Raw genomic sequence first — 27,226 nt, 5'->3', positions numbered from 1 at the left:
CCTCCCAAGCAGTAACGCGCAGAAAGCCGCGCGCTCCTGCGGCCTAAGGGCGCCGCGCCGCGGGGCCCCGTCTCTGAGGTGGTGTTCTGGGCGCTCCCGTTAAAAAACGCTCCCTTTTCCCTCACGACACCCCGGGTTTCCCTCCCTCGCCGCGCGCTCCCGCCCTGGCAGCGGCGCCGCCTGCCCAGCAGCGTCACTCGCGCGCGCCGCTGACGTCAGCGGCGGCGCCGGTGCCAGGCGGCCGTTGGGAACGGGGGGCAGCGGGGGAGGCTCCGTCCCGTCCCGTCCCGTCCCGTCCCGAGGAGGCCGCGGCAGCCGGCGCCCTCCCCGCCGCCATGGCCGCGCCGCCGCTGCAGCAGCCCAGCTTCCTGCTGGTGAGTGGCGCCGCGCGGGGCCGCCCCCGGGGCCCTGCGGCAGCCGCGGCCCCCCGAGGCGGCCGCCCGGGGCCTCGCAGCGGGCCGGGCCGCGCAGCCCTTCCGCGGCCCGGCCCGGCCTGGCCCGGCCTCTGAGCGCTCTCCTTGCCCCGCCAGGCCACGCTGAAGGCGGACTGCGTGAACAAGCCCTTCGTGCAGAGGTGCCACGAGCTGGAGACGCTCATCGAGGAGTTCCCGGCCAAGGTGAGCGGCCGCCGCGCCGCCCAGCCTTTCATATCACTGTTGTTTCGTTTTGCCCCCATGTCATTTTTCACAAGCTCTGAGGACCTTAAGCATAACAGTATGAACCCTGTATTTCCCAGAATTTAAAAAAGTTTCCCACTACTTAACAAAAAATAGCTTCAGTTCATATGTTTCAGTTTCAGCCTATAAGGAAAATTGCTGCTTCAAATAAGGCTCAAAGCTAAGCACAGTGCCCTTCAATAACATCACAGCCCCAGGGATCAGGATAGATATCCTGTAATTGCCGTAGTTGCTTCTAATGGAAGCTCTGCATAGTGTTCTGGAAACAGCAATAACTAATCCTGTTTAGTTAATAGGTGGCAAAGAGCTTCCTGTACCTTCTAGTGCCTGCAACAGAGGTGGTTCGAGTGAAGAAGTATATACATTAAAAAAAAAAAAAAGGAAGCTATTTCTGTTTTCCCTACAGGAACTGCATGGGATCTTCCCGTGGCTGGTGGAGAACATTTTTGGCAGCCTGGATGGCATTATTGTAGGCTGGAATCTTCGTTGTTTGCAGGGGAGAACAAACCCTACTGAATATTCTGTGGCTTTGGATTTTCTAGATCCCAGGTAAAACCGTTAATTTCAGCACAGAAAGAAAACACAGTGAATAAATAGTGTTTGATCTTTTTCCCTTTGTGCAAATATACCTTCACAGAAGTGAGAAAATAGAGGCTGATCACCATGGATTTCTTTTCTGATGCTTGTTTGCAGTGGCCCAATGATGAAGCTGGTTTACAAACTCCAAGCAGAAGAGTACAGATATGACTTCCCAGTCTCCTATCTTCCAGTGAGTAACTGGAGAGAGAAAAAAAAAAACCTATATGGAGGGATAATTAAGTTGCTGCATCTGCTGGAAAGTTGTATGCACTTTATACCACAGCCTATATTGTGCATTAAGTCTGCCTGCTTTAAGATTATAGCATGCTCTTTTATTTAAAAGGATGTTAGAGGAGAAGTCTGTCATAAATTCTGTAAGAGTTGGTGGCTGTTTGCATGTGAAAATGTGGGCCAGATCTCTGTACTGTTCAGTCAGAAAACACCTGCTGTATTTCTTACTCAGACCCCAGAGAAGACAGTGTGCTTAGCTTGGTTACTAGTAGTTGTAGGATTAAAAATAGTTTTCCAAGCTCATCAGGGAGCAGTGCCTTCCCTGGCAATGCTTTGTGTCTGAAGACAAATTATATCCTAACATCAAGTGCAACATTTCACAGCCATGCAAAAATGTTACCTGAAGAATCGTCTCAGTCCATTTCTTCTGTTGCTACCAGATACCTTCTAACTAGAAACTGATCCAGGTAGTTTTACAGTCTAAACCAAGGAACTGTCACTTAAGGTAGTCATTATTCCACAGCTCAGTTACCTGAAAAAAATTCTCGGATGGACACCAGCCTTCTGCTGATCCCACCCAACTGAAAGTCTTGCTGGAGGTTTCTTTTTATCTTAAATTGAAATACTCATTTTCTATGACAAAATCAGCAGTTATCAAAGGAATACTCATCTGCATAAGTAACTACTACAATGCAGTGAACTCCCACTGATCTAAATGTTGATATGGTCCCAAAAAGCTGGAATGCAGCAGAACTTTGCAAGTATTGTGAGAAGCCAGCTTGATATTTCATTACTGTCTTTCAGGGTCCTGTGAAGGCTTCAATACAAGAGCAGGTCCTACCAGAATGTTCGTTATACCACAACAAAGTCCAGTTTCCCTCATCTGGTGGTTTAGGTTTGAATTTGGCTCTCAGTATCCTTTTAGCAGTTGAAATTTAACACCTTTTAAATATCTAAAATTAAGAGATCAAGAAGCATTTCTGTTGTATATTTGTTACACATCTGTAGTGATTCACTGTGGTGCTGCACAGTTTGGACTAATCACTGGTAGGAAAATTTAGATTCCAGTGAAAAAAGTGTTTGTCATCTTTATAAAAACCGTGGTGGGAGAACTTCCGGCTTTATTGAAGTCAACAGCAAAATTGCCAATGACTTCAGTAGGGCCTAGATGTCATGCTGCAGGCTTAGTAACTACTCTTTATGTAATAAGACAGAAGAAGCCAAGGGCATGTTAACACCGCAGCTTGCATCATTGTTGGAAGCAGACTTGCTGCAGCTGTATTGGTTGCAGTTTGAGATAATTTAATGTGCTAGGAAAAATAATATAAATGTACTATGCCACACAGATTAAAAACCTAAATTTTACCAAAATATGGTTGTCAGCTGGAAAGTAAGAAAGTCAAAAGTTAGATTTGCTGTTAAGTTATAGCAAGTTAACTTAGCATCAACATTTAGTGTCCAGTCAGCACCCTCGGATGTTTCAGCACCCTCGGATGTCTAACAACTTTATCTGCTTTTATATGTGATCCTTGACTCTGCTCTCCAGATCCATTTGAATATTACATGTTTTACTTTGCAATTAGTTTGATTACACAGAAGGTAAGAACCTTTTGCCATCTTTCCTTTAATATACTGCAGTGATTTCTTAAGTCTTGTGAGGTGCCATCCACTAGACTGAACACAGTGTTTTATCCATACCTTCAGAAGATTGTTACTGCTCTGCTTCAGCTCTCTAAGGAAACAATGTAATACTACAGATGGACAACATGCCTATCTTAAACACATCAGTTAGCAGTCTGTCCAACAACATACCAACATGAAGCTGGGAATAGCCTCCAACAGAATTCCCTTTCCCTTCCTCCCGTAACACCATTTATAGACACAGTTGTATACTGTGGCATCTGGTTATTTGGTTCCTCTTTTGCTGCCAGTGCCACGTAACATCATAGTTTCTTATATTCACTACTACAACTATGTTTCTCCTGCAGTTAATTGCCACATTTGGTACTGTATATACCTTTGCTCACCAGTGTCTCTGTTGTAGAATCATCCATGGTAAACCTTGGACTTCTGCTTATTTATATTAAACAGGACCACATTGTGTTAATGCTAACAGAGAGTCTTTAAACAACTGTAATTAATTTTTCTTACCCTTGGCAGTTTTCCAATTTGTAAATTTAAGGATGAGTGAACAAAACACCATTACATGTTGCCAGATGTAGAGCACTTCATGATATGAACAGTGCTTCCATTAAACCTTGACAATAACTCATAAATCTTCAAGCCTGAAAATATCCAGTATGGAATTTCATTTTACAACTTCTGCAATGACATGTAGCAGACAATTCCTAGTGATGACTTAAAGTAAGAGGTATACGACCCAGAGTATATCGTGTGCATATCTATTTCAGAACTCGTCCATCACCCATCATGTCAGCCCTTCCAACAGTGCTTATTTCATCTTGGTGGACACTTACCTGAAGTGTTTCCTACCTACAGAAGGAAGTGTCCTTCCTCCACCTTCTTCCAATCCTGGGGGAGCCATCCCTTCACCTACCCCCAGGTAATGACTGCAGTACCAAGGCAGAAGGGGGGGCACTGCTTACAAAGTCTGGATTGCTGGAGCTGAATTTCTAACAAGAAGAAAACAAATCTACTGTTTATGATGTATATGCAATATACAATTAGAAAATACATAGAATTATATTCACTTAAACAACTATGCAGCTTTACTTTTTAAAGATTGTTTTCCAGTTTCTAAAGTCATGATACCTTCCCTTCGCTGAGGCTTAATGACCTCCCTTCTCTGCAGGTCTCCAGCAGTGCCTTTCACTTCCTATGGCATACACCACACCAGCTTGCTCAAGAGGCACATCGCCCATCAGCCTTCTGTGAACGCTGACCCAGCTTCCCAGGAGATCTGGAGATCAGAAACACTGCTCCAGGTGAGTTGGAGCTAGGGCTGGGCTGGAAAAAATGAACTACTAACTAAGGAATTTTGCTACTAGCTGAGGAATATTTTTTCAGAGATGTGTTTCTATCTAAAGCTTGATTCCTTTTTAATTTTACATGAATTCTATGCTGTAAGCAAGGGTTGACTTCAGAGAAGTTGCTTCCATTCAGCCCTGGGGAATAGGAAAGGAGTTTCTGGACTCAGGAACTTCTTTTAGCAGAATGGCTATGTTACTGAAGTGAATTATTAATCTTAAATTCTAACAGTTTGCTGACTCAGTCACTTGCATTCATCTGATGACACCCTGAAACATCGCTGAATAGGTGCCTCTTTGCAAGTATAGATCAGGTTTTAAATATCACAACCTTCCTTTTATCTGATTTATGACTAACAAGTCCTGGATCTTTCTGTTTTTTTCTCCCCTAGTTGAGAAAAATATTTGTTTTGCAGATCTTTGTTGAAATGTGGCTTCACCATTATTCACTGGAAATGTATCAGAAAATGCAGTCCCCCCATGTCAAGGTAATAGCTTGAACTTTATTAATGAATGTCAGCTGATTGTTGACTTACGTTGGGGCAAATTCCCATATTTATGGAGAACTTTATAGTAGATTAGTCCAATAGAAGAAAATAATTTATGAGAGTATCTCCATGAATATGCCAAAACTGCTAATGCCAGTTACAAAATATGTTGTGAATAAGTGTTTGCGTCATCCAGATTGCTTTTTTTGCAAGAGTTGTGGTGTTAGTTTTGTTTTTAAATGAGTTTGTGGGATGATCACAACAATCTGAATGCTAACAATCAAAGCATTAATAACTAGGAAGATCATACTGTAAAACATAGTATTAAATCCCACAAGTATAAGACATCTGCTAAAAAAAAACCTAAGATTGATTTCTAGCAATGATAGCAATGGTTAAAAAAGATCTGTAATCATTTTATAGCATAAATCCAAATTTAAGTAGTTACTAAATTGTCCTTTGTTTTTTAGCAAATGAACCATTTTTGTTATTTCATATTCCAAAATACTAATTATTAAAAGTATACTGCTTTTTACCAGAAAGCAGTCTGAAGCAGTTCTTTAGCTATGTAGGTTTGGAACATCTTACAAGTACACTGTTTTAAGCAGTTTTTGGTGGCCTGTTCAATGGATGCAAAAACCAAAAACTTGGATGATTTAGGGAGGCTAAGATTAAAGACACTGTAAAGATATAGAGAATTAAAGAAGAAAGTGTTGGTCTTCAGAATTCCCTCTGGTTCCTAGTGGGACTCTTATAGAAAGAGAGAGAAATATAAAAGCAACCCAGGATTTATTCCTAGGCAAAACAGTAATATGAGAATTGATGGAGCAAGAAATTCTTGTTCTTCATTAGGCTATAAAATAGCAAATTTACATGTGTTTTGTTGGGGAAGAACATTGGAGAGCTGAAATATGGTGGGTTTTGTCTTAAGATTAAAGTTGAGGTCAAACTGCAAACTCTCACTAATACTGCAAAGTCTCCATTTGGGACTCCCAGTAGCATGGCTGTGCACCAGTGATGGAAAGGCTTTGCTTGAAGTAACTGCTCTGTCTGTCTGTCCACTCTCTGTGCATGAAGCGCTGTGCTTAGTTCAGAAATAATGAAATGCTTTAAACTTCTCTCCTCTGTTCACCCTCTGTATCTCAGATGTTCTCTTCCTACAGTAGGGGAGCAGCAGTTTAGACAGTAATTCTGAATGTTACAGTGGAATTCTTTAAGTAGATCTTAAAGTTCTGTAAAATAATCAACTTCAGGATCCTCTCCTAGACATGAGAAGCAGACTGAGGCCACAGTCTCCTGGTGATACTTTCTATTAATCCCTGATGAAAAATAATAATGGGCATGTAGAAAAATGTCTTCATTTCTTGGGGCCAGGAAGCATGTGTAGGGAACTGGAACTCCCCGTGACGTGCAGAAAGGGACATAGGATCTTTTGGGAGGAGGACTGAGGAAATGTTCCCTTGGAGTGTGGGACAGGACTGTTTCGTAACTCAGTGGTGCTTAACTCAGTGGTGCTTAAACTAAGCTTTGTAGACAGGTTGCAGGGTGGGCTGAAGGAGCAGAGTCTGCTTCTCAGGTGCTCAAATGAGGGAGCAAAATGTGTAGAAATATACTTGTTTTGTTTTAACATAAGGTGCTTGACTGGAAATCCAAGATCACCCTAAACCTTATTCTTAAAATTATTTTAAGTATGCAGATTCACCTGATTGCATTTAGCTTTCTATGCACATGGAAGGAGGAGTAATTAGTGACAAGGGATCTCATGTTTGGATGTTTGACCATTAGTGAGTAAAACCAGCCACATACCTCTATTGGAAGATGGGACGAGGCTCCACAAAACTTGTTCTTTTTCCAGCAACCAGCCTTATTTGCCTTGATGGGCTAAGCCAGATCCCAGACATCTAACTTCCTTGTGTGAAGTGTCTTGAGAAATGATATATCTCTAAAAATAATTAATTTCATCACAGACTTCTCTTTAGAAGTAGAAGAGAGGAAAGGGAATGAACAGTAAAGAATTTCTTTTGCAAAGATATACTTTCTATTTTACTGCTTTGAATTCATCCTGGATCTGGTGTAAACCCGAGGTTGACACTATTTACTATGCTGGGTTTGAGTTTTTCTCCCCATGAATTCCTATTTTTCCCGTTCTGTTACGTTGCTGTCCCTTTCTTGGATGTTCCAGAGCCCAAGCGTGCAACATCTCTTTTCCTATTTCTTTCTGCTGTAATCACAATGAATCCTTCAAAAGATATTTGATACAATTTTATGTAACGCTTGCTGCCCTTCCAGTGCCAGGTGACACAGACCCCGCACTGCATGTGGACCACCCAAGACTCTGCCTCTTGCCCGTGGCTGTGGCAGGAGAGCTGTTTAAGAAGCAGAAGATGTGTTTGTGCTGTTGGGGAGCTTGCAGTGAAAATGCTACCGCTCTTGTAAGAGCGTAGAACCAAAAGACACCAAACTGACTCTGGAAGCCATTAGGTAGAGGCTGTTCAAAGACAGAAGAGGTGTGATGTGGAAAGTTGGTTTAGATGCCTGACAGTACTCACTGGGGTCTCTGTTTAACAGTGTACATCCTTTTGTTTTGTTTTTTCATTAATTTCATACATCTATGTTACTGTCGCTACAGTATCCTGTTCACCACAGAGTCATAAAAGTACTCCTTACCTTGCTCCTTCAAGGAGAAATCAGGCTGTGGATTCCAGGATTTCAGTGTTAAGGCTCGCTGCCTTTTGTATCAGCATATACCACTGTATGTTAGGTCTATGCCTTTTCATACATGTGATACTTTCTTAGAAGTAGAAGCAATTTCCTCTTTTGAGGCTCTTTGCAAGACCTGTCACCCTCCCCAAAGACCTCTAAGTAGAAAGAGAAGCCTGGGCTTTGCCAGACTGGAAAGCTACTGGAGAGGTTCACAGGGATTCTGAAAAAGAGGAAAAAAACCCCACCATTTTCTTTTCCTATTCCTTGGGAAGACAAAAGTATTGGAGTTTTTTCCCAGCATACAAACCTTGTCTCTCAAAAAAAAAACAAACCAAACAAAACAAAAACAAATAAACAAACAAAAACCCTCCTGTTTGCTCTGGGAGTGGCAAAGAAAGGAGCCCTCTCCCAGCTCTGTTATTTTGACACCTGCTCCCAGGTTCACTGGGATCCCATCCCAACATCATGTCAGTTACATTTCCAAGATAATCAAGAATATGAAATACTGTGGAATCCAGCTACTGAACATAAGAAGAGGATACTGTGGCTGCAGTTGTTATTGTGATATGTTGTCCCTGACTGTATTTGTGACGTTCATTTTTTCCCCCCACCCTTCTTCCTTGGGCTCATTCTCACTTTTTTTTTCTCTTGCTCTCTTCTCTCTTTTTTCCCCTACCCCCCTTCCTTTTTTGTTTCTGTTGTCTCAGCTGGAGGTTCTCCACTACCGACTCAGTATCTCCAGTAAACACCACGGTAGTCCTGCCCAATCCAGCTACCAGGCCCTCCACGCATACCAAGTATTACCATCTTTTCATTTTGTTTCCTTTTTAAAAAAATCTTGTTCCATCATATAATCTGCAAAGTGTATTAATTGGCGCTAGCAGAAAAAGCTGCTGTCCAGATAAGGTGCAGTTTTACAATTTGATTGAGAACACTGCATTGAGATTTCCAAAATTTTCAGTGAGAGCAGCTACTGAGACACCCTAGTGAAGCCTACAGAGAAAACAATTAAAATACTAGATTATCAGGAGGACTATCTGGGAGCTCCATTTTCAGAGATGTATCTCTGTAATGCATCATAAAAGAGGTTTGTGCATCAGCTATGCTAATGTTCTTGACACGAAAAGTGGCTTCAGTGGTGGTAGATTTTTGCTCTCTTACACTACTTGTTTAAACAAACCATGCACAGAAGAGAAGATCAGAACTTGCATGACTGTCACCTAAAATGAAGGTAGGTAACATCTAGTTTCTACCAGAAAGTCCAGTGTAATTCGTGCTAAATTTGTCCTGACAGCCTGAACCTGAATGCCCAGCTTTGCAAAACGACCAAAGAGGTACACTTGCAGATTGTTTAGGAAATGTGCATGCAAAAAACTTTCCTGTTGGAACAGATTATTGGGTCCTCTTTTCCTACTTCAGCCCTTGATTCATTGGGTCTTCACTTTGGGAAAGGGGATGGCAGAGCATGTGCTCTATAAAACTCTTACTTAGCATAAGGTGGAATTTTCCTGCTGTTTAATACTTTACTTTCGTATGAAGAAGCTCAAGGTACTTCTGGAAAAGGAAAACAAGGGAAAACAATAGCTACTACTTGCTTTAAGATCTTTTTTACTATTAGGTTTATCTATTTGCCAAGTTAGAAAAAAGAATGGTATGAGTGCATCCTGTAAGCTAAGGTTTGTCAATGAATACAGCTGGAAGGAAAATACCTTTTAAACAACTATATTATCATACCGGTAATCCAGGCTGAGAAGGAATTATAAGAATTACTAATTGAAAAAATATTAGTGTGATGTTAAATGATGTACTGAAAAGTCCTACTGGTGATTTTTTAAGTTCTAAAGGAACCTTGAAGGGTCACCAATTTTCACACGCCTTGAGATTTGAAAATGACACCTATTCAAGACCTGCAGCAGGATACTCAACCTCTCTAATTGCTTTTGGAGATCTAAAATCCTATGACTAAATAACTTCTCAAAGCCCATCTTATATATGCCCTTCTCAACACTCTAGATAAACATGCTGACTTACCAGGACACGTCAAGAATTCAAACAGCTTCAGTAGAACTGATAACAGACTATCTTCTCCCTTAGAGGAGTCTTGCATTTCCAGCTGAAGAGATCTATCATCAAGCCTTGAATCTTTTCCAGGAGTGAACTCCAGAGCATAGAAATAAAATTTTATGAAAAATTTTTGGCCTGCTTAAGAATATAAAAACACATCGGTTTTAACTTGAGCATTGCAAACAAGGGATAGCATTCAAGGTATAGCTATAGCACTGGAAACACTCTTGACTATATTTAAGAAGCAGAAACTTTATATAGAAAGATGCTTGTGGGTTCCTATGAATCATAGTCAAAACCTTACCTCAGCATGGCTTCATTATGGCATCCCGGACACATCTCACAGCTTCTGTCTGATACACTCTTTCAGCATCTTCCATTATACTTGCTGCTGGCGTCTTCTTGACTTTCTAGACACGTGAGCACTGCAAGACTTAGAATATAAATGAAATCACAGAATGGTTGAGGTTGGAAGGGACCTCTAGAGATCGTCTAGCCCAACCCCTGTGCTCTAGGGGGCACCTAGAGCACGTGGCACAGGGTGGCATCCAGGCAGGTTTTGAAGATCTCCAAAGAAGAAGACTCCACAACCTCCCTCTTCAAATTTGTCTTCAGTAGTAGACTGAGATGACCTCAGTACGCCTAAGAAGATTACAGCAGCAAAGGGGTTGGTGTTTTGTCCACAGACACTGCAGCAGAGCAGTTCTGGTGTAGGGTGTTTTCTTTTGTTCTTTTTTTCTTTTTAACCTCTTGCATATCCCTGCTCCTCCATACACAAGCTCATTTCTTAGCAACATCACAGTGGCTCACTGTCACTTCTTACCATAACTCTTTCTAGAATTCTTTTTTTTTTTTTCTTACAAGGCAGAGGCATGTCAGCAGAGAAAGGAAAGCTCAGTAGAGAGCCAGCCAGGAGCCCTGGCCGTTGTGCTGTCTGCAGCAGTCAGCTTACAACAGTAATGAAAGATAGATACTCTTTTTTCAGAAAGGGGTTAGTTAAAAGCCTACACAGATTATCTGTTCTGCTGTGCTCACCTGTAGAAAATGCTAGTTTGAAATTTATACATTTGAAAGTTATACATTTCTGAGTTATGTCATTTTCTGAGGTGGCTTAGCATATAATACTCATTACCTTTCTGTCTTTTGCTTTGAATGTAGGAGTCATTCAAACCCACTGAAGAGCATGTGCTAGTGGTAAGACTGCTTGTGAAACACCTGCATGCTTTTAGCAACAGCCTGAAACCAGAGCCTCTCTCCCCTTCAGCCCACTCCCACACAGCTAGCCCCCTAGAAGAGTTTAAAAGGTAGGTACACGAATGACCTGTCTCTGTAACATATAGGTGTTCTCCTTGGGAAAACTGCTGTCAGTGAGAGGTTGAAGTCAGGTTTCTTTGACAGATAACTATAGCTGTATGTTTTGAAAGCATATAATTCAGTAGATTTTATGTCCCTCATGACTATTAGATGGGAGATCAGTTTCAGGAGAGGGCTGTCTTGCTATTGTGTTAGTTAGTATGTTGGTAAAAGTCAAAAAGAAAAATAAAAAATCACCACTGAGAGGATGCTGGCCATGGTTAATGATCAATTTTACAGATGAATTTGAGTTGTGATTCAATGGCCAGAAGTAGATTCGAAAAAGTACAAGGTTGGGTCTGTGTTTGCATTTGTGGATTAAAAACATTTTTTTTTTGATCCTGCTTTATACACATAGCTGTGTTTGACTCTGTTGCAGGGTGGTGATTCCTCGGTTTGTCCAGCAGAAACTTTACATCTTTCTGCAACACTGTTTTGGCCACTGGCCTCTGGATGCTTCTTTCAGAGCAGTAAGTATCTGAGGCTGTACTCAATCATAGAGTTACTGCTGTGTAAACTGTTACTTCTTGGTCTTTTAAAAAAAGAGTGCTTGTTAGATCCAAGAAGGTTTTGCTTTTAAAACAGGTATGTTCTTAGAGATTCTAATTTCTTAGTATCTAATAGAGTATGTTGTAAACAAGAGTAATATAACACTGATTTATGGTACTAAGATACTGTAAATACTATGTCCTGCAAGCAGTAGGAGGCCACGACCCTTGCAATAAGAATTCAAAAGTGCAGTGCAGCAGGGCTAGATGTTGCTGACTGCTAGTTGCCTATATCACAGTAGTGAATACTTCTGTGAAGTACAAACATAGGGCAAAACTTCACAAGAAATCTTTGTAGATGCCATGAAAAGTTTTCCTTGGCTTCCATGCAGTCAAGACTCCACTCCATCTTCTAAGTGTGGTGGGTACTCAGGGACACAAGAGGACAGGTGAAATGCTGTCAGTGTAACATCTCATTTATTTTTACTTTAGCATATCAGAACTGTTAGACCTTAAATGCACCTTAAATGCAGTCATTAACTAAGTGTCCTTTTTATAGTAGCCATTTGAGCTCTGCCTCGGGGTGCTATAGAAAGTCCAGCCTGGTTCTAATGAATACAGTGTTAGTTCTTTCAAATCTTATTCAAAGATACTTGGATCATTACATAGACCTTTACTGCTAAAGGTTTTAGTTGTCACTAAGATGACATTCACTCTGTTCAAAGCAAAAAAAACAAAAACACACAAAACTCCTAACTTTTCTCCTTTTTCAAACTCTACTGTGTTTTTTAATGTGTGTTTTTGCTTTAGGTATTGGAGATGTGGTTAAGTTACTTACAGCCTTGGAGGTATGCTCCTGAAAAGCCACCTCAAAGTTCAGAGCCCTTGCCTCGCACTGTGTCAGAGAAATGGTAAGGAAACAAAACAAAACACTCCAATTTTCCAAAACCAGGCCTCAAGTTTATGCAGATCCTGAATAAAACAGCATAATTTCAGGAGGCATCCAACAACCTTCCTGTACAAGATCAGAGGTGATTTCTTATGACATAAAGGGTTTGTTTTAAGAGGAACATTATTTGTCTCAGCATAAAGAGGTCACCTTTCCAGGAGACAGTGTAAAACATTCCTTTTATGAATTTGGCAGAAAAAATATCAATAAATAGCTGTACTCACAAATCCTGTACTCATTTTGATAGGGCTGCCTTCATTCAAGAAAACCTGCTTATGTATACCAAGCTGTTTGTAGGATTTCTGAACCGAGCTCTTCGAACAGATCTAGTCAGTCCAAAAAATGCTCTCATGGTGTTCCGAGTAGCCAAAGTCTTCGCTCAGCCCAACCTAGCTGAAATGATCCTTAAAGGTAAATGGAAATTCTCACATTTACACTATCTAGTCTTGTACTTTCTTCTTAATGACAACATCTATTTCAGAAAAGCAGCTGTAAGATGTTTTGTAACCAGTCTCCCAACCAATACAAAAATATTATGTAATCATCTTTTCTACTTTTCTCAAATTCTAGGAGAACAGTTATTCCTGGAGCCAGAACTTGTTATTCCCCATCGTCAGCATAGACTTTTTATGACCCCCACACTTAGTGGAAGCTTCTTCTCATCATGGCCTCCAACTATTACAGATGCCTCATTTAAGGTGAAGAGTCATGTTTACAGCCTGGAAGGACAGGACTTCCAGTATAAACAAATGTTTGGCCCAGAAGTCAGAAATTTGGTAAGAAACAACAGGTTTCATGGCAAGACTCTCTATTCTGATAGGCATTTCTCCATCCTCAGCATCTATACTATTGGCAAAAAAGGAGTGGAAAACTTCACCTCCTGCACTACTGTATGTTTAAAAGCTTTCTTTTAATCTAAGGAATATCAATCCAGTACAGCCAAAAAAACCTCCTTGCTTTTTTCAAAATAAGGGGGGCTTATTATGAATTGTGAATGGGAGGGCTTGCTCCCTTTGAGCAGTCTGTGATGAACATTTCCTCTCAGACTTACATTTCTGATCTCTCCCTAGCAGCCAGGCAGGTAAGAAAAAAAGGCAGGAGAAAAAGTAGCTGAGAAAGCTGAGTAGCACTTGGGTTTCTTTAAGTGTTTCAGCAGCAGAGAACTGCCTCTGTCCTACTGGAAGTGCAACTAATTTACTGTTCCAGTGGAAGTCTGTGTTTACTAAGAGAGCGAGTTTGCTGGGCTTGTTCTGACTGATAAGTATCAGGGGGCAGAATTTCATCATTGTATTGATGTTTAGTGGTTCTTTACCTTTATATTCTAGACTTAATTACATTTTTTTTCCTCTCTAAGGTGTTAAAACTGGCTCAGCTGATTTGCCAGGCCCAGCAGACAGCAAAATCCATATCAGACCACTCTGCAGAGACACTGTCTAGCCAGTCCTTCTTTTCATGGTTTCGATTTACACCATCCGATATGAATGGATCCTACACAGGCAATGACCTTGATGAAATTGGGCAAGACAGCATCAGAAAAACAGATGAATATTTAGAGAAGGCCCTGGAATATTTGTGTCAAATCTTCAAGGTATGTAACGCCTTTTGTAATTCTCTTATGAGACAGTATGAACAAGTATGTGTAGTACTATGTGGCAGAGGTTATCCAGTGACCCTGCTAGCAAAGTTGGGCTTAAAAAATTTTTAATTGCTACTTTTCCCAAGCACTTGAAAACTCCTTTTTGTATAAATAGAAGTAGGTGGTCTGAATTTCTAAATATCAAGCCCAGGCTTTCTTAACTGACTGCTCTTTTGGACTGTATAGTTTGTAACAACCTGGGCCTCAACTTGCACGTGTTCTCAAGCTCGCAAATACGCAATGCATGGCTTACATTTAAAAGCAATCTAAAACTTTCAAAATTTAAAAAGCTAAGAAAATATAATATACAACTGCAGATATGGATGAATAGAGGAACTGCAAGTTAGCTGTTTCTTTAGTTAAAATAGCAGAATTCCAGACAGGCTCCCAGAACTGGCCTAGGAGAAGCTGTTTCACACCTCTCCAGCAGTTAAGGGATAGAGAGCGACACTTCCCTGGCACTGGAAGCACTGGAACAGGCTGCCCAGAGAGGTTGTAGAGTCTCCTTCTCTGGAGATCTTCAAAACCCGCTTGGATGCAGTCCTGTGCCACGTGCTCTAGGTGACCCTGCGTGTGCAGGGGGGTTGGACTAGATGATCTCTAGAGGTCCCTTCCAACCTTAAGCATTCTATGATTCTATGATTCTATGATTCCCTGGGCTTTCATGAGCGTAGGCAAACCTGGTAATTTTCATCTCCTGATTTCTAATCAAACTGCTATTTGAGCAGTTCTCAGCACCCATACTGGGGCGGTCGGAGGCTTCCACTGCTGAGGAGCTTGTGAAAGCAGAACAGATGGAATAGAAGAAGGGGGCAGATCAAACACATGGTTTAGTACTGTGTTGTTCTTGAGCAGCTGAATGAAGCCCAACTGACCCAGATGATGATGAAATGTGGGACAGCTCAGGATGAGAATGGAAAGAAACAGCTTCCAGACTGCATTGAGAGTGAGGATGGGCTCATTCTTACACCTCTTGGCAGATACCAGGTGAGAGAAGAAGGCTTCCCCTGTTGCTACCTTAAAATGTTCTTGAGAAAACAAGTTTTCTTTCTACATGAAGAGAAATGCACTATTTCTGGGACTAAGAAATGCCAGTATCAGATAGGAGCTACAAGATAGGGATTTTTTTTTTTCTGTTTCTAGATCATAAATGGCTTACGTAGATTTGAGGTACAGTATCAAGGAGATACTGAGCTTCAGCCCATCCGAAGTTACGAAAACGCTACTCTTGTTCGCCTCCTATTCCGGTTATCCTCTGCCCTTAACCAAAGGGTGAGTGAAAACATTGTCCCATTTTGTACTTAGTTGTGTATTAAGAGTTCTTCACTGCATCTGTATATATATGACACTTGAGAGGTCATGGAGGGTGGGAGAAGTGCCCGAGGACTGGAAGAAAGCCAGTGTCACTCCAGTCTTCAAAAAGGACAAGAGGGAGAACCTGGGAACCTACAGGCCGGTTAGCCTCACCTCCATCCCTGGAAAGGTGATGGAGCAGCTCATCCTAGAGAACATCTCTGTGTATGTCAAGGAAAGGTGATCAGTAGTCGTCAGCATGGATTCACCAAGGGAAAGTCGTGTTTGACAAACCCCATAGATTTCTATGATGAGGTGACTGGCTGGATGGGCAATGGGAGAGCCATGGACATTATCTACCTTGACTTTAGCAAGGCTTTCAACACTCTCTCCCATAAAATCCTCATAGGGAAGCTCGGGAAGTGTGGACTGGACGAGTGGACAGTGAAGCGGATTGAGGACTGGCTGGATGGCAGAGCCCAGAGGGTGCTGATAAATGGGGCTGAGTCTAGTTGGAGGCCTGTGGCCAGTGGTGTCCCGCAGGGGTCAATACTGGGCCTGCTGCTGTTCAACTTGTTCATCAATCACCTGGATGAGGGCACAGAGGGCACCCTGGGGAAGTTTGCAGATCATCCAAAACTGGGTGGAGTGGCCAACACTCCAGAGGGCTGTGCTGCCATTCAGAGAGACCTAGACAGGATGGAGAGTTGGGCAGAGAGGAACCTCATGAGGTTCAACAAGGAAAAGTGCAGGGTCCTGCACCTGGAGAGGAAAAAATGCAGGCCCCAGGACAGATTAGGGGTTGACCTGCTGGAAGGCAGCTCCGCGGAGAGGGATTTGGGAGTCCTGGTTGACAACAGGTTAACCATGAGTCAGCAAGTAAAGTAAAACAAAAGTAAAAATATTGATCAAGAACATTTTAAATGCATTCTTTATGCTTGATGAATTGTATATATATATGATGAAAGCATGCACTGAAGCAGTTCTACTGTTTAAAAATGTATTTTGGTATTGTAGCTTCTGTAATCCTCCTCTATCTTCATTCCATAAATTACACACACACACAAAAAAAAGATATGGATATTTCATAACAGTTGCAGTATAATACTGATGCTTAAACTTTTCTTACCTCAGTTTGCTGATCAGATGGAGGTACTGTGCTCCAGGGAGGATTTCATTGGCAGAATTTGCCGCTACCATCTTATCAACCCAACCCTCGCCCAGAAAACGAGGTATACTCCGATGCTGAAGGACAGGACGAGCCATAATTACGGACCACGAATCAGTCTGAGGTTTCTGGCTAGCTACAGAACTCTGGGTTCCTTGTTAATGATCTACTTCATTGCATCCTGGTTCTGCATCGGGCCTGTAGGTTGCACATTCATTGTCCTGTTTGGATATTTCCTTTATGCCATACTAATGACATTCTTTGAAGGGTGGAAACCTCATCAACACTAGTTTCTTTCTCCTTCTCACAGCTCATACTTGTAACAAATATTCTCAGGATAACCAGTCTGGGGTTCATCAAGTAAATCATTTGCGTTATTGCATCAGACTTTCTTAAAGTATTTTTTTAATATTAAAGTTGAGCAAGTTTTATGAACAGAATGATATTGGTTTTGGGCAGCAGAAGTGATCAGTGTAAATTCTATTTTTTATAAAAGTTTGCTTACAGAACGTAGTGAACGTGATTTCTTTGGAGGGTGGTGGGGGGTGTGAGCTGCCCATTTGTAATGCTGCCACGAACCACACATGTGAAGGAATGGCAGCGCGTATCCCACTGCCTGCAGAGCGTATCCCACCGCCTGCAGCGTACGCTACCTGTCACTTTAGCAACACCACTCTCCTGAAGCCTCTTTCCATGGATCTGAGACAGGAATTAGCCCTGGGAGGTGACCGCTGCACGATTTCATAGAATCATTACGGTTGGAACAGACCTTCAAGATCATGGAGTCCAACCACAAGCCCTTCAACACCCTGTCCGTTAAACCACGGCCCTAAATGCCTCATCTCTGCATCGCTATGCTCACAGCCAGCACCATTTGAAAACAAACAAACAAAACCCCACACAGAAGTTTAAAAAGGCGCCCAGAGGGTGCGAAAAGGCTCCGTGAGGGCCCTCCGCGCTGCCCCCCTGCCCCGCTAACGGCAGCCCCGGGCAGCGCCCCTCGGCGCCCGTTCCGGCGGCGGCCGTTAAACCGCCCCCAGCGCCGCCTCACGGGGCCGCCGCGGGCGCCACCACGGCGGGGCGCGGGAGGGGGGCCCGGGGACAAAGGCGGGCGCCACCACCGCGGCGGGGGAGCGTTGCCGCGGGCGCGGGGCGGCCATGGCGGCCGAGCGCGGCCTGGCCTTCGTGCGGCGGCTGCACGCCGAGACGCTGGCGAAGCTGCACGAGGAGGTGGAGCAGCTCCGGCGGCGGAACAGAGGTAGCGCCCGCGGGCTCGGGGGCGGCGCGGGCCGAGGCGGCCGCGGGCCGGGAGGCCGCAGGTAAAGAACGTCCCCCCCTTTCTTGCAGACCTGCAGTATCAGCTCATAATGACCCGGCCCCCAGGTAGGCCCCGCCCGCAGCCGCGCGTCTAGTCGAGCCTTAAGGGACGCCTTAATGGTTAGAGCCCCGATGTATGATAAATAATAATAAAAATAAACCCCTTACCCTGAGATGAGACAGCAGGGATATCAGATTCCTGGAGGGAACACATTTAGAAACTGGGAGAAAAAAAAAAAGTCAATTTCTCATTTAGGATAAGGATCTAAATCAAGTGTCTTGTTTAGGTACAGTTTAGAGCACTAAGCAATAAAACATAGATACGCTGTTTAACTTGAAAAACTCATTTCCCCTGCAGCTAAAGGGATCCATCTCCCCACCAGGTGATTCTGCCCTCTGAGCATGCAAACACTGGGTAAGGGGGGATTTGTCCTCCCTTCCTCAGGTTCACCCCTTACTGCCGTTCCCGTTCTCCAAGTTTCTGGTTGTCTTGACAGCAAAGGTACTTGGGGACACAAGGGAGGTTACAAGGAGGAATCCCAATCACAGCAGTGGCCAAGGGCAAATGGGCCAGGAAAGAGGACAACTATTTTGCACTCAGTAAAAACATGCAGCAGTAAGTGCGGTGAGAAGTACTGAAACAAAAGTCAGGAGCAAATCAGTTTCAGTGGAAAAACAGCTAAGTTAAATGTAGGTAAACAGAATAGTTTGACCCACCTCTATGACACCGGAATCAAAGCATTCAGTATCATAAAAGCAAGCCTGGAATAACCATATTTTCCAACAAGATGTGTTTCAACAACAACAACAAAAAGATTTACTAATTTGCTTGAGCTTTAGAGCTGTATTGGGGCCACACACTCACCGTGCTCCAAATGAGTACACAAAAATAAAGGTCTTTTCTACTTAGTAGTCAGTGTCTTCCTGTGATGCCATAGATACTGTCTCGCTGCAAATTTGGCTTGAACAATTCTAATACTTGAAGGCCTTAATTTTGCAAACTCATTTAAGCCCTGAGCCCAAACTGCTGCTGTAATCAGCTCTGCAGTCGTGTGGCTCAGGTCATCATTTCTGTGATTTTGTTTGTTTGTTTTCTGCAGATAGTACAGCTTCCACCTCACCTTCTGCAAAGACCAGTTCAAGGCACTGTTCAGCATGTAAGACTGATAAAAATGCAAGATTTACCTGTAGGGTAATGGAAATACCAGAAATGGGTAATTAAATAAGATGTTTTTTACTGTCTAGTCATGTGACCTTTTTACCTCTGAGGCCTTACTACCATTTATATTGGTTTTATCAACACACATCACTAATTGTAAATGAACTATTTAGAAACACAAAGCTATATTTGGACTAGCACTAATTTATGGAGTCTACAAGTTCTACAAAGAAAACCTACTTTAACATGCACAAAATAAGATACCTGGAAGGTGATCTGCGCTCTACAATCTAACCCTGTGCAGATTTAGTACCTTCAAGCTGCTGCAGGCTTCCTCTGAGGCTGCTAAATACTTTTGACTGGAGGATGCTAAGGTCTTCAAGCCTGTCGCAATCCTGTTGCTGCTCCTTTTTTATGGAAAAAAATCAAATTATACTTTCGAACAGGTGACTCTACAGCTTCTCAGCATTTGCCAAAACAGAGACTACAAAAAAAACAATCCAGAAAGTGCGAACAAAGTGCAGAAGAACGTGTAGTTCAGGTAGTGCCTGGAGAACTGGAGCTACCCAGTCTACAGGAGAAGCTAAACGAGGAAGCTCCTCCCAGGTATGATCAGCTTCCAAGCATGCAACAATTCACAAGTCAACCATACGAGTAATGTTCAGGTCTCCTTCCATGTAGACCCATTTAATGTGATGAATGTCAAATAGAAGAATGTAATAGATTTGAGAAAGAAAGTTACTGTGCATCTAAATCTAGCAGGGACCAAGCTTTTTAACTCACAGTATAGCACAGTTTAGTTGCTTTTAAGTGATGTGAATGGTGTAGACTCAGAATGAAAAAGACTGATCAGAAGACAACTTAAACATTGCATCTTTTTACAAGCCAGCTTTACTGAAGAAAGTGTGGGAAAGTGCTTCTGCTCCCCAATATATATATATTTATTCATACCTCAGAACTGACCAATGTCTTAATGTCTTAACTTTACGCTAAGTTGCATAGCTACGTATTGTTACGAAGTAAACTGATCTGATTCTTAACTGTGAACACTTTCCTAGAGAACACCGAGAAGTTTCTGATAAAGCTACATCCCCAATAACTTCACTGACAAGTCCAATTGCATGTACAGCAACTCAATTACCAGCTGCCTCTTCAAGTTCCTTCCTAGTAAATGCACTTCCTTCCTGGGACTGGAAGCCACCAACGCTGGCAGAGTGTCAGGGAATCATTCGCCAGCTCTGGAGCATCAATCAGATGCAGGCCCAACAGGTGAGTCTATAGCAGGTTCTGCCCCTACTCTACTATTAGCTATCAAAAGCCACATTATTGGTGATGAATAGTAAATTCCTTCAAAAATGCGGACTGGGAGCTTTCCTCCACTCTGTTCCTCAGATAGAGTATCTAGAATCATGTTTGGAAAACATTCACAAGACCGAAAGGATTCCTGAAGACTACTTAATCACCACTCAAATTGGGTAAGCTATTCCAAGTCACTTCAAGAATATTAGACAGATTCTAGAGGCATTTGCTCAGATACTGCTTTACCCTTCCCCCTCTATTTTATAAAGATTTTTTCATTATTATTATTTTTCTTGCCAAGAAATTTACAGGATGTTAAGTGAAAACAGAGGTGCTAGTTGTATGGATAAAAGCCATTCACATATTCTGATTTTAGCAAACTTCTGTAAGGAAAAAAAAAAACAACTAAATAAAAAAAAATGAATATTAATTTCTGGATATGCCTGTCACTTATACATCCCAGCAAGTGACAGTATTATTGCTACTTCAGCTTTTAAGCATTTTTATATATGTATTTTTGTGGCTATACATAGCCACAGGGAGCAAGTTTTACACACAGTCTTCTCTTTTATAATATTGTTCCCGCATTTCTGAGTAAGCCTTAAACTAACTGAGAACACCCACATTCCATGAAAACATTGGCCACGTAGAACCTGGCATTAGGTTCTGTTACATCCTTCTGTGCCAAACTTCAAAATAAAACAAAACAGCTCAAAAGCTTTGCAGTATAGTGTGTTTACAGGAAGACTCAGCACTATCCAGGCTCCAATTTCTTTTCCATTAAGAACCTCAGATCCTTTAAAACCAGAGCTATCTATAATTCAATTCCTATTTAGAGGCATGGCCTAAACTCTCATGTTCTTAAGGAGAGTATCTGTTCAGCTGCACTGACCGCAGAACTTGAATAGGCTCCATTTAGCAAGTTACCCAGGTCTGTAACTCACCTTCTCAGATGCTGAGAAGTGGCATCTGACGGAGTCCTATCCCTCAGTATAACCTGCACAGACATTCAAGTGCCTCCAAAGTTGTTCCCAAAGTTGTTAGCAGGTCAGCACAACCACTGCTTTTTCTTGAGTAAAGTAACCAAAGTATCTGCCAACATTTTTATTCAGGAATCCAGAAGTCACACGCTTGCCCAAAGTATCACACAAGGATACATCTAGGAAAAGGTAAGTACTTAAAAAATGTTACAGCTATATGATTGAACTTTAGTAATTAATAAGCAATCAGTTCCATCTTTACTCTGAAAAATGCTATCAAACTTAAAAAGAAGCCAAAAATTGATTCTTCTTGCACAATTTCAACTCCGCCCAGGCCCCTGGCTCTTCCTTTACAGCAGGATTGCATAAGGATGAGCCTAGATAACCTCAAAAGGTTAGAAAATTCAGGGAATGCCATTTCAGATAAATGAATTCCTTTTTAACTCCTAGTCACCACTTCAGAGGAATACCCACAGAGAAATCAACTAATGAATTCAGAAGTTGCCTCTGTATATTCATTAACAGTCCCTCTTTCTCAGGGACTAATATGCAAGACAAGTACAGGAGCAATACTGCTTCCTATAGCCCATCTCAGCTATTGGATGCTCTAAGATGCCACCCATATGTGACATTATTCTCAAAAAAAAATCCTAAATTTCATAAAAAGTGAAAAAAAAATGGAGGGGGGAAAAAGAAAAAAAAAATCTTTTTAGGAGGTAGAACTCTTACCAGAATGAAATGACAGTGGGTTCATTTAGACTACTAATATGTACTTAGGTAATGGTTATGACAGAACTAGTTACACTGGCTCTTTAGTGCATTTCATATCTTTTATGATGAGCTGAACCAAGTCAGAGGTTTAAACATTGTCTTCTCATGGGAGTCAATAGTTCTGGATGTGGAGAGAGATGTACTTTCCCAAATTTAAGCATCACCATATATTTCATGATAACTACGCCAAAGAGGAGAGTAGTCAATACTGTTAACTAGCAGTTTCCATGAACGTATTTCAGAAAGTAAGTATTACCACTTTTGGAGAAGAGGACAGCTATTGCATTTAATGGAAAACAAAACAAAACAAAAACAAAAAACACAGAGCTCCACCGAAGATCAGATCCTCTACTTAGGTCTCTTCTGTTATTCTAGATTTTAAACAGAGACAAGGTGCCTCAGGCACCAAGTTTGGAAAAGCAGAGGAACAAGACAAAACTTCATTCAAAACACCAAGGCTTTGTGAGAAGTTATCTCTGAAGTTAAATCTAATCAGCTACATAAAACACCCTGCTCTTTAGGACAGTTTTGCACACAAAATCACCAAGCTCAGCAGTAGGAGAGTGGCTTATCCCTGTGCCTTTCCTAAGTAAAAAGAGAATAGATTTGGGTAATCACAGTGCATTGACTTGCTGCATTCCTCTCTGCAGTTTGATTGCCGCTCCAGTGCCTATTACAAAAAAAGCAATTTTGCCACCACTGAAACAAACACTGGGGAACGGTTTTGTTGAGAGACAGAAGAGAACCCAGGCTATTCAAAGAAGCCGTCTTCATCGAACTGCATTTTAATTCACCCTTCTTCATCTTGATTCCTTATGACTGCTTTGAGAGTTCAAACCACACTTGCATGATATTCAGCTGTTACCACATCATTTCAAGTAAAAGTTGATTATGAATTCATTTTGCCTGACATTTATTCAAGAAAGTAAAGGATCAAACTTATGTATTTTTGGTTTCAGAATTTATTTGTGAAAGCACATACTTCTGTCTTTTTCTGAAAGATATTAATATGTAGATATTTCATATTAGGTGCATTTTCTGAATTCACCCTTAATGCCCTGACAGATGATAAGGCACCCAAACATTAATACCTATTATACCCATTCTGGGGCATCTTTCCAAGGATTTAGGAATAGGCTTGTTATGTTTGTTTTTTAATCTTTTGCACAATCTGTAAACATCAGAAAAGAAACAATTATGTTGTCAATCAGTCACTCATTTTACATTCTAAGGGTTACCTGTCACACTTAACAGTTCTCATGATTTGTGTCCCAAATGAGATACTGATGTGTGCGCTATGATGTCTCCTTTCCACACATCCGCATCATGCGGCATCTCATTGCATTCTGTTTGAAGAAAATTGAAATGTAGTGCAAAGACAACTCTCAAAATGCCATTACAGAATACCTCGTAAAAGCCTGAAAGATGTTTACAGTATGGTTTGCATCTGTCTGCACATGTGTTTTAGACAAGCTGTGAAGAAATGAATACTCTTTAAGTGTCTAAGTGTGGCAGCCTGGCCTAACCCTAACCCTAAACCTAACCCTAACCCTAACTCTTAACCCTAACCCCTAAAACTAACCCTAAATCCTAACCCTAAACCCTAATGCTAACCCCTAACCCTAAATAACCCTAAACCTAACCCTATCCCCTAACCCGAAAGATCTTTGCTATAGACGAACAGGCTACTTTTATAGGAACTGAGCACTGAAATCCTCAGTACCCAGCAGTTTGATGAAAATCTGAAAAATAACGAATTCTTCATAGACTGATATCTAATACTTAACCTGCATATTTAGCCCATTGATTTAGATTTAAATCATTTAGATTTAAATCATTTAAATCATGGAAATGATTTGGACCATTCATAGACTCGTAGAATGCTTAAGCTCGGAAGGGACCTCTCGAGGTCACCTAGTCCAACCCCCCTGCCCACGTAGGGTCACCTAGAGCACGTGGCACAGGACTGCGTCCAAGCGGGTTTGAAGATCTCCAGAGAAGGAGACTCCACAACCTCTCTGGGCAGCCTGTTCCAGTGCTCTGTCACCCTCACTGCTAAGAAATTTTTCCTTAAGTTCCTGTGGAACTTTTGATGCTTCAGTTTTTGGCCATTACCTCTAGTTCTGTTGGTGGCCACCAGTGAAAAGAGGCCAGCACCATCCTCCTCACTGCCTCCCTTGAGGTACTTACAGACACTGCTCAGGTCCCCTCTCAGCCTTCTCTTTTCCAGCTGAACAGGCCCAGCTCCCTCAGCCTCTCCTCATAGGGCAGATGTTCCAGGCCCCTGATCATTCTTGTGGCCCTGCACTGGACTCTCTCCAGCAGCTCCACATCCCTCTTGTACTGTGGAGCCCAGAACTGGACACAGTACTACTGCACACAGTATGAGGAGACGAGAGAGGTGCTAAAAAGGCCAGGGAACCAACACAGGGCAGAACTCCAGGGCAGAACTAAGGTTTCAGGAAGGCATTCAGAATAGACCAGAGGAACGAGTGGAAGGCACCACCTGGTGAGTGTTACAACCATATGACTTACAGGCAAAAAGACTTTTCCTTTATGCTTCTTTTGCTGACCTTTTTCATACAGCTGGTCAGCACCAAGGGGAGAATCCATGGGGGTCAACCTTCATCTCCTAGATATTAACATGGCTCTGGCTATTGGAAATGGTTGTTCTATTTCCAAAGCCAGACTGTAACAGCCCTTTTGGCCCAAATATCAGTGATTCTTCCCCTGCAAAACAAAACTGATAGGACAGAAACCCTAGAAGCAAGTTTCTCAGCTCAGAGCGAGGACACTCTCTGCAGCTCTAGCCAGCCGGCATGCGGCAGCTCCAGACAAAAGGTCTTGCTGCAGCACAGAGCCCCCAACGGGCTCTTGGAGCCTCCTCAGCAGCTCTGAGCGCCGGCACCTCCTCTGCACTCCCAGCCTGTGCAAGCCGCAGTCCTGCTCGCCGCAGCCTGGACACCGTCTCCTGCGCCTGCTGCTCAGCTCCCTGGAGGCTCTTGCTGGGATTTCAAAATACACCGTCAGCAGCACCACTTGGCTTCCTTTTTATCTATAATCAGAAGATAATACCAAAACATACAAAAGCTATAGACCAAATTTTTCAACGCAAGCAATGATAAATAAGAAAAGGGAATCATTTCGTTCAGCCTTTGGTCCCCTTAAATGCTCCACGTGAACACGCTGAGGAGTATACAAACGTGGAGACCTTATTGTCAGCGAACTTGATGGTCAAATCAGAGGCTCTTGCAAAAAGGAGGAGCACTAAATGAAAGCACATAGACAAATTCTAAAAAGCCAGAGGTCGTGATGCTTAAAATACACCCATCTGCAGAGACATCCTCACTTCTCTGGCACCAACCCACCTGTTCCACTGAAAACATGGAGTTTATAACCCCCAACTCAATGACAAAAAGCAAGAGCACATCCCCACCAAGAAGCAGCAGGGGCAGCTCCAGAACCACAAGCGGGCACCGCTCAGACCCCCTGCTCTGCTCACCCTGCTCAGACACCCTGCTTTGGAACAAGCCTCTCCCAGCCAGGAAGCAGAGCGTTAACTCCAGCCTGCCGGCAACGCTGCAATACATGCTGGGCATTCAGTGTTGAGCTGAGCTTGCCTGGACACCTGGACTAAGCATGGACATTAAGCCCTCCCACACCACCAAATACAAGAACCCTTTCCAAAGCACACACCCATTTTATGCCTTATCTTAACAGGAAAAGAGATGACTTTCATCCAGAAATTCTCCAAAATTAACACCTCCAATTTTTTGGCCCACTCTAAAAGTGAGGGCCTACCCACCCTGCACACTCCAGAACAGGAAGAACCACCTCCCTGTGGGTTGGGGCCTGACCTCCCACTGGTCTACAACCCTTAATAATCTCCATCTTTGTATCTAGGCTTATGACCTGATTTTGCACTACAGTAACCAGACACAAAACTCATGCGACATTTCTCCACTAGAACTATATTGATGCCACTGCTTCATTCGCCATACGGAGACAATCATGTAATAGTACCGGTTTAAAATTCCATCTTTCATTTGTAGGTATTACTGCTAGTGCTTGTCTGGGTCTTCCAGTTCATTACAAGGATAATAAAGAGTGTTTTGTGCAACAAAGTCATTTATGATTTCTTCCCCTAAGCTTCAAACCATATGAATTTCTACTTACCATAGAACAAAGTAACCATCATCCAATGGAACAACAGAACTGGTATCTAAGAATCAATGTGGGAAAACCAGTATACCATTAGCATCCAGCACAGGAATAATAATAAATTTATTACAATAAAAACAGGTAATGCATTAGTTCATATACAAAATACTGATAGCATTTTGCTGCCTCAGTCAGTGCTTACTAAGTACCCACGTTTAAAAACGTCCTAAAACTGATGACACCACACAGATTTACAAAGGCTATAGCAATTTCTTGACACTACTGTAAGAGAGTCCAGCTACTCTTTAAGTTTTGCTGCACAATACAGGGAGATGGAGCAGGATACCATGAGAATACCTGAAACTGAAATTCACCTGCAGCAGAAAACAACCTACAAGCATGGGGAAAATAATCACACTGTGCATGAAATGAGAGTTACTCGTGGCAAATATTTTCATTGGAAGTGCCCAACAATAAGGCAGCTGATGACCAACTTGGGTACGCCTGGGTGCTCCAGGAACAAAGTAACAGTCGTCAGTTTTACTCCTGAGCTGACTATAGGGGATTTTTAAACAAGCAAATGTAGAATGGAAGCAGCGACCTGCATTAACTCCCCTAGGAAGTCAAACGCTTCAGAAACCAACTCTTTCCCCTCATAAACACAGGTACAAAGGTATGGAGCTACAAGGCTGCTGGATTGATTCACAGCTCTGGGGCTTTGAACAGCTGGGAGTGGAGGGGGCAGAATCCCTCCCGTACCCACACATACGCTGCGCTTCCAGGGGAAGTCAGTATCCATGTTAGCATCCCCTCTTCCTAATCAGCTCACAATTCTGGAGTAAGAAACACATGGTCCATGCTAGCCAAAACCATTATATAAAGTAGTGTTTAAAATAAAGCGTAAAATATGGTTTTTGTTCCCT

The 27,226-nt window shown here is 42.4% G+C and overlaps 3 protein-coding genes across 4 annotated transcripts in view; all 3 read left to right on the top strand.

Annotated features, from left to right (window-relative positions):
* GGT1 (gamma-glutamyltransferase 1) overlaps nucleotides 1-27,226 on the top strand; it is a 112,826-nt gene that overhangs the window by 49,614 nt on the left and 35,986 nt on the right. The gene's annotated exons all lie outside the window — the stretch shown is intronic.
* On the top strand, nucleotides 336-17,125 carry SMPD4 (sphingomyelin phosphodiesterase 4). 2 transcript variants are annotated; one of them, XM_088532365.1, is made up of 19 exons: nucleotides 336-374; nucleotides 531-617; nucleotides 1,084-1,226; nucleotides 1,371-1,446; nucleotides 2,292-2,400; nucleotides 3,034-3,086; nucleotides 3,899-4,050; nucleotides 4,300-4,432; nucleotides 4,891-4,962; nucleotides 8,373-8,462; nucleotides 10,888-11,033; nucleotides 11,462-11,552; nucleotides 12,381-12,481; nucleotides 12,767-12,930; nucleotides 13,090-13,295; nucleotides 13,874-14,107; nucleotides 15,011-15,142; nucleotides 15,299-15,427; nucleotides 16,583-17,125. In XM_088532365.1, exons 1-19 carry the CDS (start codon nucleotides 336-338, stop codon nucleotides 16,904-16,906), a joined length of 2,481 nt encoding a protein of 826 aa, XP_088388491.1. In that variant the 3' UTR covers nucleotides 16,907-17,125. The 2 variants fall into 2 exon arrangements, with proteins under 2 accessions (XP_088388491.1, XP_088388492.1); XM_088532366.1 differs by lacking the exon at nucleotides 8,373-8,462.
* On the top strand, nucleotides 17,751-23,042 carry LOC148593098 (coiled-coil domain-containing protein 74B-like). The gene is made up of 7 exons (XM_088532267.1): nucleotides 17,751-17,874; nucleotides 17,964-17,999; nucleotides 19,467-19,698; nucleotides 20,151-20,361; nucleotides 20,485-20,567; nucleotides 21,504-21,560; nucleotides 22,793-23,042. Exons 1-7 carry the CDS (start codon nucleotides 17,775-17,777, stop codon nucleotides 22,929-22,931), a joined length of 858 nt encoding a protein of 285 aa, XP_088388393.1. The 5' UTR covers nucleotides 17,751-17,774; the 3' UTR covers nucleotides 22,932-23,042.

The sequence above is a fragment of the Tinamus guttatus genome, unplaced genomic scaffold (assembly GCF_059628265.1).
Source record: "Tinamus guttatus ecotype Peru unplaced genomic scaffold, ASM5962826v1 Tinamus_guttatus_pri_ptg000459l, whole genome shotgun sequence".
In the NCBI taxonomy this organism is placed as follows: domain Eukaryota; kingdom Metazoa; phylum Chordata; class Aves; order Tinamiformes; family Tinamidae; genus Tinamus; species Tinamus guttatus.
The sequence above is the reverse complement of the archived record's forward strand: the minus strand, read 5'-3'. Positions and strand labels throughout refer to the sequence as shown.